At 41.6% G+C, this 17,258-nt stretch overlaps 1 protein-coding gene across 2 annotated transcripts in view; it reads left to right on the top strand.

Annotated features, from left to right (window-relative positions):
• The first annotated feature begins 5,680 nt into the window (after positions 1 to 5,680).
• The window catches only part of KCTD1 (potassium channel tetramerization domain containing 1), a 106,615-nt gene continuing 95,037 nt past the window's right edge, over positions 5,681 to 17,258 (top strand). Inside the window, exon 1 of one of the 2 annotated variants that reach the window (XM_085052722.1) lies at positions 5,681 to 5,832. In XM_085052722.1, the coding sequence (XP_084908848.1) occupies positions 5,812 to 5,832 (21 nt within the window). In that variant the 5' untranslated portion in view covers positions 5,681 to 5,811. Of the gene's footprint in view, positions 5,833 to 12,880; positions 12,953 to 17,258 lie in introns of those variants that run through there. The other variant, XM_085052724.1, reaches the window with a different exon arrangement.

The raw sequence follows: 17,258 nt of genomic DNA, 5'->3' as shown, positions 1-17,258 counted from the left end.
ATTAAATTAATCAGACCATTTTATTTACAGTGTGCCTATGTAAATAATGTTGAATTGATTTTACTTATTAGGACACCAAAAATAAAAGTAAAAGCAAGCTCCACCATGAATGATTCATATACAGAGGGTGCTGATGCCTTCTGAGGTTTTGGCCCAGAAGAGCAGGAGCAGCTTATGGAAACCCCATCGTTTCATAAAACTTTTGATCTAATTTCTTGTGAGCTACTTCACTTTGGAACAAAGATCTCAGCTCAACTCAAGCCAGTGCTTACATGAACTATAAGCTTATCCATTTTTTATTATGTTTACAAGATTTTAGTTCCAATCTGGTTTCTCTTACCCCTCTGTTCTGAAGCAAGTCACAAACCTGCATTTCTGGTGCTGTAGTCCTTGGTCAATGAGGTAACTATGAGACAGTCATTTTCTCCTTGTCTTTTCACACAGTCACTCTCAATTAAGAACTAATATTTATATCTTAATATCAGCAACAACGGGGCAAACAGGCAATTAAAAGTGTCAGGCATCCGACAAGAGACACACTGAGCTGTTTTCTTAGACCAGGAGAAGAATCCCTTCCTTTTTTGGCTTGATGGTGCTTAGTGACAGCTGATGGTGCTTATAACCTTGTGCTGTCATTGACATGAGCCAGGCATGAGGCTGTTTTCTGCAGGACTGTATCCTGCATTTGCCATTACCCTGAAGCACTTACCACGTGGATTTTTTTTTTTTTTGGGTGCATCCTAAAGTATAAATCATCTTGCCACTATTTATACCTTTCCATGGAAGAAAAGTGTCTGTGGACACAAACTGATCTCAAGTTCAACCAGTGCTGTTGTCCCCTTCCTGAATTAGCTCCCTGCCACGAGAATCTTCACGTAAAGATTCTTTCTTTAAAAATCATGGTAAGTCCATGATGATTTTCTTGATTCCTGGAAGATGTCATCAGTGCAGTTGTGACAGTGAGGGATGAAGCAGACCTTACACATTCACATTGGGCATATTAATCTCATTTACAGGGGAGGTGTTATCCAAAATTAAAAGTATTGTCAACTTAGTGAACCAATCACTGCTGGAGTCAGCTGTTTGTAATCAGATGAGACTTCTCCCTTAAAGGCTTTGCTGTCAGAATAACAAATCAAACAGCAAATTGATCAAATTCATGCAAAAAGAACAAAATTTTCCTTCTTATACCTACCTGTCTTATTTTGTATCCACACAGCTCAGATCTGTTTGCCCACCTTTCAGATATTTTCATTTCATGTCATTTGTAAGCAGGAGTTAAGTAGGCAAAACTTTGGAGGCAATGATTGCAACTCAGGATACTCAGTTAGATTGTGAAAAAACAGCACTCTCCAGATAGCAAGCACAGCAGAAAAGCAAAGGAATGCATGATTAGGAAGCAAAGTGAGCCAGCTAACCCCTCAACCCAGTGAAGCAGAAATAATGGAAAGGCCTGGCCAGGTCTGCAGGGAAACTGCAGTCCCCAGGAGTCCTGGAAATCGTGCCAGTTCCTGCCAAAATGTGTCTGGGGTGACACAACATCACCTACCTTTTGGAGTTCTCTCAAATCTGAAAGGAAGCCCAGCAAACCAAAACTAAAGACAACTGTAGGAGTTAGGCATTCACCCTGGGAATGCACAGGGTATAATTAGACATCAAGAAACTGAAAAAAACCCCAAAACAAACTCCCAAAAAACCAAACCAACCACAACAGCAAATAAACCCAAGACCAAAAAACAAAACAAAACAACAACAAAACCAAAAAGAAAAGCAAAAAAACCCACCAAAACCCAAACAAAAACACAACCCAAAAAAAACCCAAACATGTAGGGACTGTGTTTATTTACACATCATAGCTAAGAGATGTATGAATCCAGGTATGTTACAAATGTTATGCTCAAATTATGTAGAAAGTGACATTAGAAGGAATGCTTTCCATGCAGGTGAAGGCAATCTGGTACAGAATTACCTGCAGAATTCAGCACGGGAAGGACAGCAACTATTTTACCTACTCCCAGCTTATCTTGTGTAAGTGGTTGGGAGAAGCATTTTTCTGAAATATAATGACCCAGACATTTTGGAAGCACCAGAATCCCCACAAACAAGGGTTTTCCCTTTTGCTGCTGTTTATTTTTGCTTTGTGCTGGGCGAAAAAAACATGCATTTTAGTCAAGCCATACACTAGGAAGTATACTCAAATAAATGTCCATCCTAACAATAACGTCAAAAATAACTTATTTTTCCAAACAGCAAATTTTAATTGCCACCTTAATCAGTGTCATAATCAGAGCCATACAGAGGCTTTAGGCCTCAGTTCATCAAAGAATTTAAACATGTGCTAAGTATCATTGCACTAGTGCAAAGAGTGCAAGAGAATAAGTAGGCTGAAGGGCAACAAAACCTCTTAAAACCGATGAATGAAGTTGTTGCTCTTACAGAATCATGGAATACAATCATTTTGGCTGGAAAAGACCTTTAAGATCATTGAGTCCAACAAATAATTCAAGTTCACCACTAAACTCTAACTGCCTTATCTACACATCTCTTAAATACCTCCAGGGATGGTGACTCAACTGCTTCCCTGGACAACCTGTTCCAATGTGTGGCAACCCTTTTGGTGAAGAAATTTTTCCTAATATCCAATCTAAACCTCCCCTTTACTTGAGTAAAGGTCTCCCTTGAATGTCCTTTTCTCCAGACACCCCAGTTCAGTCAGCTGCTCCTCATCAGGCTGGTGCTCTAAACTCTCCAGCTTTTTTGCCCTTCTCTGGACACACTCCAGCACCTCGATGTCTTGTAGTGAGGGGCCCAACACTGAGCACAATATTCAGGTATTGTGGGAGCCTCCCTAAGGAGGATCTGATTGGCATTTCCATGTTAAAATAAAAAAGAAAAGCATCAGTAAAAAGTAGTCAAATACTAGTACCTTGCAGAATCCAGCAAACCAAATTTAGAAAACACCCATTGAAAAAATTAGATAATCTCCAAATAGCAGTCAGGACACAGAATAGCAATCAGGAAACAGATCACCTCCCATCACTGGTGCTCCCATTGTGTGCAGGGGTGGCTGCTATCGGCAGTCACCCAGGAACAGCCAGTGGCTGAGCAGGGCTATGGGCACCTGGACCTTGAGAGAGCCTTCAGGCAGTCTGTGATCAACTCAGCCATGTAAGACTATTTGTTTACATATCTTCCTGCAATTCTCATCACAGTCTGCCCAGCAGTCTTTCTGATTGTGCCATCTTTATTTAAAAATATTTTAGGAAATTCAGTTGGAGAAAGCCATTCTGAATAAAGCATTGATGGTATAGCTCATGATTTTATAATTAGGAAGTGGAGGGGGGTTGTGCATAGCCTTGACTCTGCTGCTCACAGATAGATATGCATGTGTTTATACACACATACAGATATACACAGAAGAATATTCAGTAGTACTACTCCTCTAAAGGAGTTTTCATAAGCCAAATAATTTTTAAAACCTGTAAAACAAAGGTAACACAACATATTTTTTTCCAGTACTAAACACAATATGAATTGCAGTATGTTTGTTGCCACAAGCTTGCACTTTGGATCTGTGATATGATCCACACAATAAAATTCATTTAGAGATCAAGATAGAAATGAGAAGTACAAACCTGGGGTATTTAAAGTTATAAAAACTTGATTATTGACTTCAGTTTGACAAGGAGTACAACTGCAATGAAAATTATTTTTTCTTGGAATATACAAAGCCCTGAAGTACCAAGTAACTGTCCAAAAAATCCAGAAGGGTAGTGTGTGGTACACATCTATTTGTAAATTCCTCACTCCCTGAAGTGCTATGATTAAAAGCCAAGCACTCATTACAAGGAAGTTTGCAACTTAAATCTTCCAGTTAATAAAGTTTTGCAATTAAGTTAGTTAAGAAGACTGAAAACACATACATAAAAAGAAATCCTGCAGCTGTATAGCTAACACCATAGAGGAAAGTTGTTGTATTAACTTTACTTGAGAAGTAGATTGTGCCTTTGTGATCTTACAACATAATTTCTCACTGAAATCTGCCAAGCATGTAAGTTCCTTTCACAAACATAAGTCATCTGCACCAATATAGTATAGTTAAGATGATTTATTTGGATTTCCTTCAAGCTTTTGACAAGATCCTTTAGTAAAAAAAAAAATCCTGTAAAAGCCGTACAGTAGAAAAGTAGTGTTGTTCTCTGTTGTAAAAAGCAGACTGGGAGACAGGAACTCCTGAGTGCTCATTGTATTTCCTTTGATCTATATGCCCTGTTCATAATACGCCTGACACTTATTCCTTCTGTGGCTTTGGGCAAGTCATATAATCTCTCTGCCTCGTTTTCCTATCTCGAGGGGTATTGCATGGATTAGTTAGTCAATGTTTGCAAAGCAGCTGAAATACTATTCACCGGATTCTCCCAGGGAAGCAGGGACACTTAGCTTCTTGGGAAGTCATGACCAATAAATTCTAAGGCGTGCTACAGAAAATAAAAACCAGAAGAAAAATGAACCCAGCTTTGACACAGACTCCACCTAGTTTAGTTCAGCGTGTTCCCGAAAAAGGCTGCACACACCAACTCCCTTCCCAGAACTATTAAAGATTCCCAGGACCTGCCCAGGTCCTTCAGGTTTTGGGCGTGGCTGCTGTTGAGAAAGAAGGACAATGAAGTGCTCCCAAAGAGGACACCGAAACCTCTCTCAATGAGTGTTTGCAGTAGTGAGCTGGCAGAGGAAAATAAACAGTGAGTGAGTGACACTTGCTGATATTCTTTGTCCCATGCCGTTGAAGAGGACTGTGAGAAGCCTGAGAGGATTTGAAAAGCATTGGTGTATCCTGAATTTGGGGATGATTGATGATCAAGTGAAATTTATCTTGGATGACTATAAGGGAATAAACATTGGCAGGGTTTTTCTGTAATCTCACAGCTTTTACTTTGATTTAAGTTTGGCTTGAATTTGCTGCACAGTCACAACCAGTACATTTTCATGTCTATCTGTATGATAGCAAAGAGAAATAACTGAAGGTCACTCCTAGGCATCAGTGTGGGCAGTTTAGCTGACCACTGAGTTTAAAAGGCAAATTGAAAACAAAAGCTAAGAGAGAAATCAAGAGACAATATCACAACCAAACCATTGATAAGTGGCAGTAAATCACCAGGCAAAGGCAAAGGAATATTTTCTGAGTATTTGTGATCCTTTCTGATCACTTTGCAAACTGCTCTTCTCTGTTGGTTGATGTCATAAGAGTAAAGGTGGCTGCAGCTGCATCAGCAGCATTTTCTCCTGTGGAAGAGAAGTTCAGAACACAGAAGGATAAGTCACCTTTGCCAATGTAGGTGCATCTGCAGTAGTCATTTTTCACTTTGGAGTAGCTATCTGTGCACACAGGTAGTGTGATTGCAGGGAGATGAGAAGGCAGTCAGCTGTCTTGGCACAAGCCCTGCTCCTTTCCTTCCACCAGCAACTATGACAACTACATCAAGGCACTGATTCTTTGCCAGCACTGTTTGCTATTAAATCTATCACGGAAGTGTTCAGCACAGGTGTCACCTTGGCAGCAATGCTTTCCTGCTGATGTGTTCTTACTTTTGAGGTGCCTCTTCTGTGCCACCTTCCTTGAATTGTCTCTGGATTAATATTTGGTGATCATCATGTCCTTTCTCTTCTAGGAGCTCCTCTTTACTATGTACTCTCCATGGTTCTGTTGCTCACCAGAAGGCTTAAGACTGGAAGAAATACCACAAAAAAAAAAAAAAACAGAGCAGTCTAGCAGGAGGGACTTCTTCAAACATCTGTCTTCTGCTGGTCGGGATGGAGAAAGGCTGCCTGGAGGTATGTATGGCAGTATTGCCTTTGCATGAACTAGCACAGCAATTTTCAGTGACTGTGGCATGAGAGGGAGAGTTTTGCCAGATGGACATTTTTCCCTGGCAGACATTTTCAGCCTCTGCCTTAGGAGATGTGACTGTGTTTATTTTCACAGGCAGTCAACTATAATCCTCTTTAACTTGTAGGTCTCTTCATGTCCCTCTAGCAGCTGTGATAGGACCAGCAGGGCAAGGATTAAAATATCAATGAGCTTCTGGTAAACCACTGGTTTTGACCAAGAAATTAACAAATATGGATTGTGATGAGACCACAAGGTTCATATCCCTGACTGTAATCATTACCCAAAAACCTACTGTTGTCTATCACTACCTACAGGTTTCTTATCTAAAAATAGGTACTAAGACATTACTAAAACATGAAAATTACCCTTATAACTGCACTATATACAGAATCAAGAAGGAAACACACCGTACCTTAACACCTATGCAACTTCCCTCCTTTGCATAAACTCATCCATCAAGTATGGCCAGAGTAGCCCAGGTCCTGTAATTCCCTGCAAACCCAGAAAATAACAATGATATAAAATCGGTATGAGGTGAAAAACTGATGCTTTTCAGGAAGTGGCTGGGAGAAAAATATTATTGATTTAAAAGTGGATTTCTCCAAATTACTCTAAACAGAAAAGTACCACTGCTTTCCACGGATTCCTGTTTCTACAAAGAAAGAACAGGAGATGCTAGCAACATCAGTTTTTCAAAGCTCAGGTATAATGTTGAAAGCGTAACAAAATTTCTCCCACACATAAACATAATATGAATAATAACATGCTTTTGCTTTGGAAAGGACTGTTTCAGACGCCTGCTGCTTCTTTAGCATAAGGGTAGTGAGTATCTCCTTCAAATATCCTTTTGACAAGATATACGTAATCTACAATGAATCTAGAAAATTAGTCTGGTTCCAAAATCTGCAGGACACTCCCTACAAGCAGTATTTTTAAGTCTAAAGCCTTGGAACACATTGTTTCTGAAGAGTGGATGAAGTAACAGCCCTGTTCAAATTTTGTACTCTTCCCCTTTCTTTATCCAGATCAGCTCCTTGAAAATCCCAGATCCTAATATGCCCTTCCAGACTTCAGGCTATTCAAAACATAGACGCAAATCCAGATTTCACACCCTGAGTTTCTCTTGCAACTGTATTGTCTGTCCCTCTGAAATATTTCCTCAGTTCAGTAGGATGGTTTCTTGGGTAGAAATTCATAATTCAAATAACGATCTCAATGTATTTCCATATTATGCTGAATCACACATTTAGTGTTTAGAAATACACCTCTATCAAAAGAGAATGCTGAAACATCAATGTCAATTTTCTTTCTGAAATCTCAAGGTACCATTGAGTAACACTTCTGAGAATGGTAGTTTCAATATTAAAAATCCAGGAGGGAAGTTTGTTGGTGTGTTTTATTATTTAACAGCACCAAATACCTCTGCTCATTGTCTCTGTGTATATAGGTGTGCTCAGGGAATTGTTTTTATAGGTAGGAATGCAGAGAGATTCTGACACCCAAAGGATGCACAAAGAGATACACTAACATAAATTTCTCTGGTGCCCTGAAGGTACTTCCATTGTATTATAGGGCTACTCATGAGCAGTTCTGGCTCAGGCAATAGGACCATGAAGTAAAACTGAGTGTTTCTGGACTAGATGAACTGAGAATGAGGCAGATTATAATACCTGTAGAAACCACATTTTCTATCATAGGTTACTGAAATATAAAACAGCAAAACAAGTTAATCAAATGCTCATTTTTCTCCTTACCAATTTCCCTTCTCCCCCAACATACACACACATGCCCACAAAAGCACATTTTACCCACTTTTCCTCAGTATAGTCTTTAATTAGAATGAGTTGAGCAGTTAAATTGGAACGATCTTAGAGCAATTTGTGCAATCTCATGAGATACATTATCAGTTATGCCCTGAATTCTGCACACTCCCTCTGAACAGTGAAACAAACCGAAGTTCCTTCCATGTTCACCCCTGCTGGTGTTTCACAGGATCCAGCCCAGAAAAGCTTACAGTGACCATAACAGTGCATTAATCCTTTTGCAAAGGGTATTGACTAATCTCAAAAAAACCATCTGTCTTGCAGTAAGGGATAGAGGTTTCTAACGTGCATTGGGGAAATCCAGTCAGAGTAAAAGAAAGCAGGAGCAGAGGTGAACTTTGACTTGCCTCTGTCCTCACAAGTTGTATAGAATGGGTCCTTTCTCACCTATTTTGCAGCAAAGACAGGTTTTCTGTAAAGAAATGTCTGAAGGCAGGGAAAAAATCCAGCGTGGTACTATCCTGTTGTGCCCTCCAAAAAAGCCTGTGCAATCACCAAGCAAGCTAAGGAGCTGCTTCTCAGGGGAAAGAATAACTGGGGAGGGAAAAGAAATGCAGAGAACATCAGAGAAATGCAGAGAATTTCCCAAAGTTAATTATAAATGCATATGTGCATAGGAGGCAATGACACCAAGGTTCACATTTTCAATCCTGCATGCTCAAAGGCAATAGTCTAACCTTTTTAACCTATCCACAAATGTCGTGACATGCTAGAGGTTTTAGCATCTCTAGCCTCCATTGCTGGCAGAGGGATTTAAGAGTGCTGAAGGCTTCTGAAAGACATCTACAGAACAGCCCTCAAAACCTGAAGAGAGGCTTTCTGTGAAACTTCTCTGTGGTCCCTTGATTACCCATACAGGCTCTAAGATTATCCATAGTTTCATAAGGGAGCAAGAAGATCCCAGGAGATTTTTGCACACTAAAAATTTATGCTTCTGGATAAGGGAGTTCACTCTGGGAGTTTTCATACCAATGATAAAATTACAAAAATGCTTCATATCCTGCTCTAATGATGCTGTTTCACCTTAAAACGGCAACTCGACAAGTCTGGTGTTACTCTCTGAAGCAGACAACTGAAGAACCTTGCAGAGCAAGAGATTTTGGTGCTGTGATGCAGAGGGAGACATCACCTCTTCTTACAGTGACTGGCAGGCAGAACCATCATATCTGGGCATAACATGAGGCCAGAGCTAAGGGATCCACATGGAAATCCACCACTCCTGTTTCTGTATGTATTTGCATTGCCTCACAGAGGGACAACCACACAACCAGGAAATGTAGTGGGATGTAGAAGTAGTTTTGTTCAACTTCCTTTTATTAAACTAGCAGCAAAAGGGCCTAAATGCAAGCAGTACACAAGGACTATGTAGAAACATGGCAGCACTTGCTGCTGAAATTCAGTTACCTTCCTATAGAAGATCTAGTGCCCTGTCGTTCTCCCAAATACAGAAGGGATGATGTTGCTTAGGCTACTTCACTGTTTGGTATGGTTCACACTGTTCAATACATTTCACAGCTGAAGAACAAAATCTACTTCTTCAAATACTGCATCAAAAATGTTACTGGTAATAAAGAAAAAGATACACTATTTTTAACACTCCTTGGGGAAAACAAATCTAGAAGAATCGTGTTCATAAATCTCTCCCATTCAAATGCAATGTAAAATCCTTTCTATTTTTCTCAAAGGAAAAAATCCATTGACAAAAATATCTAGTGCAGGCAACTGTTGCTAGCTTTATATTTCCACAGTAAGCTGCTCTTAGTATTTTTGAAAGGAGACTGCAGCACACATGAAACCCATGAACTGCAGGAGGGAACTTTTAAAAGATGGTAAAGCTGACACGAGTGCCTTCCTGAGAAGAGCCAATGTACTTGTTTCCAGACAGGATTACAGCTAAATCAGAAATAATGCCCTATAGCAAGTGGGCACATATGATCTGCAGCCATTGGAAAACCTGCCTTGTTCAAAAGCTGCAATTTTCCAAACTGTTAACATTGATGATGATATGGAAAAACTACTATAGTTTTCCAGAGGCTAATTATGAATAGGTGATGATTTAAAGAAAAATTCAGAAGTCAAATATTTAGCTCAATTTGAGCTCATTACAGTTGCTATTCAGCATCAGTAAAATATTCATAATGCACAAACATGTTGTAGTTTATATAAACCTGTTTAAAAAAAGATAACTCCAAGTAAAATGGAACAGAATTTGGTTTAATATGTTCTCCTTTGTATGCAAATTACCTCCCAGCAGTTCATAAAGGTAAACACTGCTATCTTATTTAGATACATGTGGCAGCCTGTATGGGTTACATTTATATACTGTGAACACCACCAATGTCAAAAATACATCCCTAGATCAGAGTTTGGCCACATCAGTAGTAAACTCAGGCCTGAGTTTAGACAGTGAAGGCTGAGGATACTGCAAATTGTGAGAAGAAACAACAACCAAAGCCAGGGTCTCTCTTCCCTTCTGGGATGTACTATGGAAATGTTTCATTTGCATGTGAAAAGAGATGCAGGCAGTACTTCAGTGGAGCAGTTAACATCGACTTCTTTGAGTGAATCTCCATTTTATTCGTGTGCCTTTATATTTTGGACCCCCGTGTAGAGGGAAGGACCAGGCTGCAGTCCCATCTTGATGTGGTAGTGGACAAACTGAGGCAGCAATATCTACCCAAAAGGGCTTGCAGCTGCCCCCGTGGGCATTTACCCCATCCCACTTCAGCCCATGATTTTCTGTCTTGGAGAAGAAAGTTTTACCGAATGAGCCTCCTTGAGGTAATAAAAAATGTGGTTTTTTACTTCATAATAAAATACACCTTTTCTTATCTGGTGCTGACATCATTTGATAAACTCTTTGCTCCAGGAAAAATAACAGTACAAGGATATTTTTCATATTTTTAAAGGATGCTGTATTGCTATTTTTCTTCAACTTTCACCATAATAGCCATTTGCTAGCTTGAAATTAAAATTTGTTCCTTTACTGATTATTTTTCTCTGTATTATGCAGGTCGCTAATGAGTGCCAGGCTGCTGGCATGGCTTTATTTATTTATTAGAAAGAGAAGAGCAGTGAAGCATTTAAAAGTCACATACACAGGCCATATTTTTTGTTTATTATTATTTTTTTGTGTTGACACATTGTAATACAGTAATACAGTTAGGTCAAGACACAGGTGTGCTGAACTTTATGTAAAGTGTTTATTTCATCTGGATGGAAAACTGAAAATTTTCTTTAGTTTTTAACTGACAAATCACGAGAACTTTTAAATTGTTGAACCAGCTTTAGGTATTTTAAAATGACTGAGCTCAAGCTGCATAACATTAGTAAGGGTTGCAATGATCCTGTTTCACACAAATCCAATTGGGAAAGGCACATATGGTTGAGGGGAGTTTTTCCTCTTGTGTGCTACTAGTTTTTGGAAGAGTATTAAAAATAGAATTTGAAGATGAAGCCACGTTTCTTGGGGCATGGAAGTGTGCGATTACTCCACTTTTTCCTTTTAATTTCTGTCAGCCATTCCTGGTTAATTAACCTATTTGTTCTGGTTTCAACAGAATGACAAAGCATTCGCAAATGTTGCGAGATTCCTATGTGAGAAGTCCTACCATGTTATTAGGCTTATCACTTAAAGAAAAAAGGAGAAACAAAAACAATGCATTGGGTCGGATTTATTTTTCAGGCAAGAGAATTTGTCATTCCTTAGGCTGCAGCAGCTGCCTTAGGAGAAAAGGCGATTGTTATATTTTGCATTACTATCTTTAAAATACTAAAAACATACCATAAAAAGCTAATTGCAGATATTCTCTGGACAAGTCTGGTTCTATTCAGGGGCTTTACTGGGCAGTTTTGGCCTCACAGCCTGGTCTTTCTCCTAAGAAATGTCAGTAAAGTCCCTGAATTAATGGACTGTGAAGTGCTTAGAAACATACCGTTTCACAAAAGTATACAGCGAGGATGTGACACTAATGGGAGGTGACCCGTGGGTTTATGACAAAATAGTCCACCCTAACAAGAACAACAACAAATTAATACAGCTTCTCTGCACAGTGGCTTTGAACAAAGCAATAAACATTGGAGTGGGAGGCAAAGAAAGGTAGAATAAGGAAAAACTGATCAAGAATAAGATTTGTGAATTATTTGGCTATTCCCGGTTTTGTTATCTCCAGGAGAAGGCAGCTGCGAACTGCAGGGTAAAGAAAATTAAAAAGGCAAGGCTCCATTGTAATTGGGTAATTGGAGAAGGAAAGTTAGTAGCATTCGCAGAGATGTCACATGAACCTAAGTGGTAAATTCCTGGGTTTGCTTACACGGATTTGTTTTCTTTTAATTTTGCTTCTTTAAAAAATAAATATAGATAGACATTTATACAAAAATTTTAAAAATGCAGTGCAACTCCTTCAATCTTTTTGCAATTCTGCATGGTTGAACATTTGAAATGAGTTTGTGTATCACCCCCAGGCATTGATTCAGACTTGATTGGGGCAAAGCAGACTCCATGTGCTTATTTTTATACACGTCATTTGGGAAGTTATATAGCCAAGGGAACAGAAAATGTGTTGCTCCACTGCCAAATTATCCCATATCCCTCGATCAAAACGGGAGGTGATCCTAATCAACAAGTTGTGCGACCTTAGCGCAATGGCAATGTCAGGTCAGCTCGAGAAAGTGGAGAGACAGATCTAAATACAAATAAAAAGAAAGAGAGAGACAGAAAGAAAGAAAGAAAGAAACAACCAACAATCCTTATAATTATCATCATCTGCTGCTTTTCCCTCTTCTGGCAAAGAAACACTCCATCCATTTGCAGAAATCGCCCGCGGAAACGTTACATCAAAACTAATCACAACGATTAAAATCAGCTTTTCTGTGCAAGAGGAGAGTAAAAAGCAAGTTGTAGGCTGGAATGAGACTGTTTTTTCCACCAAAAAATCCGGGAAAAAAATACACGCGATATATATACATATATATATCTTTCTATATGCACGTTTCGAAGGAGATCAATTTTATGCCCGTGTGATCAGTTAATTTAATTTAACTTTTATTTCGGAGATTGATTCAGACTGGAGGTAGAGACATGAGCTAATTGTATCCTGATCCCTGCCTTGAGGGGTTTCAAAGCCCTGGAGCAACTATTCTCTGTATTTTGCTCTGTCTACCTTAGCCAAGCTATTGCATTTCTCTCTGGTGTAGCGAGGAGAGCAGACCGCTGCCGGGAGAGAGAAATATCGGAAGTGTGAGTTGGGGGGGAAAAGGGGAGAAAGAAAGGGGGAGAGAAAAAAAAAAAAAAAAAAAAAAAAAGGAGGGGGGGAGGAAAAAAAAAAAAAAGGAGGGACACTTTGGCGGCTCCGATGTTCCAGGTAAGGGCTGCTCGGGATTGTTGTTGTTTGCAGCGGAGGGTGCGGAGGGACTCGGGCGCCGCTCGCTTCCACGCATGTGCCGGGCGCTCGCACCCCGCGCGGGGACGCGGCGCGGCCGCCTCGCCCGCCGCGCTCCCCCGCGCAACCCGCGCCCCCGCGCAGCGCCGCGGGGAGGCGGGCGGGGAGCGGCGGCGAGGAGGGAGCGGGGGAAGGGGGAAGGGGGAAGGAGGGAGGGAGGGGGACGCGCGGCGGGCGGGTGGGGGGCGCCTCCTTTCCCCGCCGCGGCGAGGGGGGACTGGGGCGGCGGTGTGCGGGGCGGGCGGGGGGATGTGTTCAACTTAAACGGGAGCGTTTCCGCGCTGGCGGTGCGCGGCTGGCATTGTTCTCCGGCGGGCTGCAGGAGGGGGCCGCCATTGTGTGTGTGTGTCTGTCTCTGTGCGAGAGCGGGAGGCACCTTCCCCCGTGCCCGCGCCCCCTCCGGAGCTCCCCGCGGCGCCCTTTGTTGCCGGGGCGGCGAAGGCAAGAGCTGCCGCGCTTCTCCCCCTCGCACCGCCTGCGGAGCGCCAGCGGCCGCGCTGCCTCCGCGCCGCACCGCGGGTGCCCCCGGGACCGGCCGCGCTGCTCCGTCCCCTGTGCCTGACGCCGGCCCGGAAAAGGGAGCCGGCTAAAAAAACTGAAAAGGAAAAAAAAAAAAAAAAAAACTAAAAAAAGAGAGAAGGAGAAGAAAGCAAGCCGCCCGCCGCCTGTTTCCAATCAGCGCGGTACAAGTTTATGTGAGCGTGCCCCGCGGGCACGGAGCGTGCTCGGACTGTTCGCAGAATTAAAGATGGGCGAAACGCTTCTCTGCGCGGAGCGGCGGGGCTGCCGAGAGCGGCTCCTCCCGCGGGCGAGCGGAGCGGAGCGAGGGGAAGGGAAGGAAGAGAAGGAAGGGGCAGCAGCGCCCGGTGCCCGCAGGCAGCGCCCGGTGTGCGGGGGGGCGCGGGGCGGCTGGTGGCTCCGGTAATTGTTGTTCCCGGTCACGAGCCCCGAGGAAAGGCTGCGCCTGGAACGCAACTTTCCAGCTCCAGCTTCCCCCGAGCGCCGGGGGCGGCAGGCAGCCGGGGGCCGCGAAAGGGGGCTGGGCGCTGCGGGCGTGGGGAGTGGGGAAACTCGGGGATGACCTGGGGAAGTTGGTTCCTTGCGCACGCAGAGTCCGGCGGGGGAGGGAAAAAAAAGAATTTTGAAAAAAAAAGTGTCAGTTTAATAGTTGCGGGTTGGGTTCAGCAGCGCCCGCGGAAGGATGCTCGGCCCGCGGAATGATGGAGGCGCCGCGGGTCGGAGGCACTTGGCGAAACTTCCCTTTGCCTATTCAAAATGACTGCGGTGATTTTGGTGTATTAATTGCGCCCGAAGCACAACACAAAATGTTCTAGCACACGCTAGAGGTCCCTCTCAGAGCTGTCAGACGTTAGGGTGTTTTCAGGTTGGGTTGTTCTTTATTATTTATTTTCCCCCGCTTTAACTGTTTGAACAAAACCGACTGTCCCTTCAAATGCCAGCACAGCGTGCATTGTTCAAATAAGGGTGAAGAAAGATTTGCGACTTTCTTGTTTGTGCCCTGCTTGGTTGGGCATCAGTTAATAAACTACAGTCTCGAAAAAATGAATGTAAATGGTATTAATTTCATGCAGTGATTTATGAGTATTTTTGAAATAGCCTCACCGTTTGTCGTTGGGGCCAATTCCAAATTTTGTACTCGGTTTTCTGATGTGAATCCTGCCATGGATGTAAGCAGCATAAAACTTGAATAAGGATACCAGGCTATGGCTTGTGGTTTTTAAAAGAAAAACATGCAAGCAAGCAAAAAGCCAAGTATTAAGATTATAAAGAGTCAGTAAAGATGATGGAGGTGACTAAAAATGATTGATCCCCCAAAATTTCCATATCCAGACCGTGTTAGAGAACTAATTAGTCCCCCCAATCTTCGTGTATTACAACAATATTATCACCATTTTACGGATGGAGAAACTGAGAAATAAAAAGAAGGTCACTGACTTGCCTGAAGCCATATAGCAAATAAAAGATAGATCTGGAATCAGCTAGGACAGATTTAGATCTCTTGCTGATTTGCACTGCTGCAACCATTGATTTCAGTGGAATTCTTCTGGATTTAAGTCTAGTTTGGACCTTATGTGTTGCTCTGTCCCTTAGAAACACTGACTTAATGTAAATTCCATTTTGACCATGAGTGAATTAGATGCAAGATTTTAGGGGGAGTATTTGTTGTACATCCACTTTTGAAAGACAAATTACTGTGAAACTTTAGGACTCCATTGGCTTTTGATTATTCTTAATTTTTTCTCCATTACTATTTCATTTGTCACCTCAGCATAGTACCCTAGTTGGGTGTTGGTATTGTGTTTTATTAATGAATGATTTCCTCGTGTCTAGTGCAGTTTTTGTTACTGGATTCTGAGAAACGTTTCTCACTAGATGTCTCTGGGAGTGAAACCTTCAGTTTTGTGTTGGAATGCCCTGAGAACAAATGATTTTGCATGAGGAAAACTTCCATTCATTGCAGATCTCGCTCAGGCAGAAATGAAAAATTGCATGAACATCCTATGCAAAAAAAAGCCAGGCTTTCCCCTGCATAGTGGAAAGGCTGCATGTAGAAGACTTGCTCACACAGGCTCTTTATTGGATTATGGTAAGTTTATGTATGGAGAAAATGCGATGTGAAAGGAAATATTCACTGATCATAACAAATGTTTGTACATTATTCAGAGCGGGGTCTCTCACAATTAACAAAATACCAAATCTGCCAGTCACAGTCAGATAGCATTTCACATGAGCCCAGCTGGGAAGGAATGATAATTCCTGCTTTCTGTATTCCAACTACTTTAGAAATATTTTCAGGATACCATAAAACAGACACAGATGTACAGATTGTGGTTGTGGTGCTTTACTCTTCATGTATTAATGTGTGCTGGTATATACAAACTGCCACCACTGAACTATAATATAAAGTTCCTGCTTTCATGTCTTTGGATGAATTTGGTAAGATGCTGGTACTTCAGGGAGCCGACAGTCCCTCAGTGTTGCTGACATCTCTGCGGTGAGGGTCTGACCTCCCATCTGCATGTGTGGGGAAGCAGGCGTAGAACTTGGGTGTAATTAAGACTATTCTGCCCCCTGCCCCCCTCCAGTTTGAGCTTATATGTACGAAATAGAAAGCATTTAGGTGGGAATTAGCTCCACAGAGTGCATGTGGTTTGTTCAAGACCTTGTACTGATTGAGCAGAGTTTTAAACACCAGAGCTTCAGCCTCTTTTCTCATGCTCTGTGCTGTAAACTATGCCTCACTTGCAGTACGTGTTCAACTTTTCTCTTGTACCAAAGGAAAAATAATGTCGATCAGAAGCAAATTTTAGCGGAGATGCCTGCTGTTACTTATTTTGGATCCTTTTACGCTGTTGCAGCGGAGCCAAGTTGGATCTCCTTCCAGGAAATAAATTTAGTTAGTTGTTGGTTTTTTTCTGACAGAAGCATAATTCTTACTCTAAATGGAATCTTTTCTGTTGGTCTGTGTTGCATTTATGTTTTCTTTTTACAGCCTGGGTAAAATTCATCTTTGGTGTAGTGCCATTGACTTCTGTGTTGTTTCACAAAGCATTTATTTGTTTTCTGTGTTAAAATGCAGATTTCTGTTCTACTTTACACAGAATACTTTTTTTTTTTAAAGAAAGAAGTTGGATTTTAGAAGAAGACAAATAGAAAATGTATGTCTTCATTTTTATTTTGCCCACTTTTACTACTTGTGCAGGCAGAGATTTCTCCTTTTTCTACTTCTTTGTTAAATTAAGTTGAATATATGTATTTAGAGAATGTCTAGGCAGGAGAAGGGAGTAGCTACTATCTTCCTAGCTGATAACACCTTCCAAAAAAATATTAACGTGAAAGCCATTAGCACATTCCATATTGATGATGTATGTTGTAGCTTTAATAATCTTGGGTTCTCTAATGTTTATTTCAATCATAATCCCAAAATCAAATAAACAACATCCCATATCAAAATGAGCCAAAGCTGATGCTGTAGAAGGTTCAGTTGTAATCCTATGTTTATGAAGTGAGTGGCTCACCTGATAACCTTTTCCTGATAGCTCCTCCTCTGGCTGCCTACCCCACTGGCGATGGAAGTTACGG

The sequence above is a fragment of the Lichenostomus cassidix genome, chromosome 2 (genome assembly GCF_008360975.1).
Source record: "Lichenostomus cassidix isolate B80296 chromosome 2, HeHo_3.0, whole genome shotgun sequence".
Lineage (NCBI taxonomy): Eukaryota > Metazoa > Chordata > Aves > Passeriformes > Meliphagidae > Lichenostomus > Lichenostomus cassidix.
Note: the sequence above shows the minus strand (reverse complement) of the source record. Positions and strands in the feature narration are given on the sequence as shown.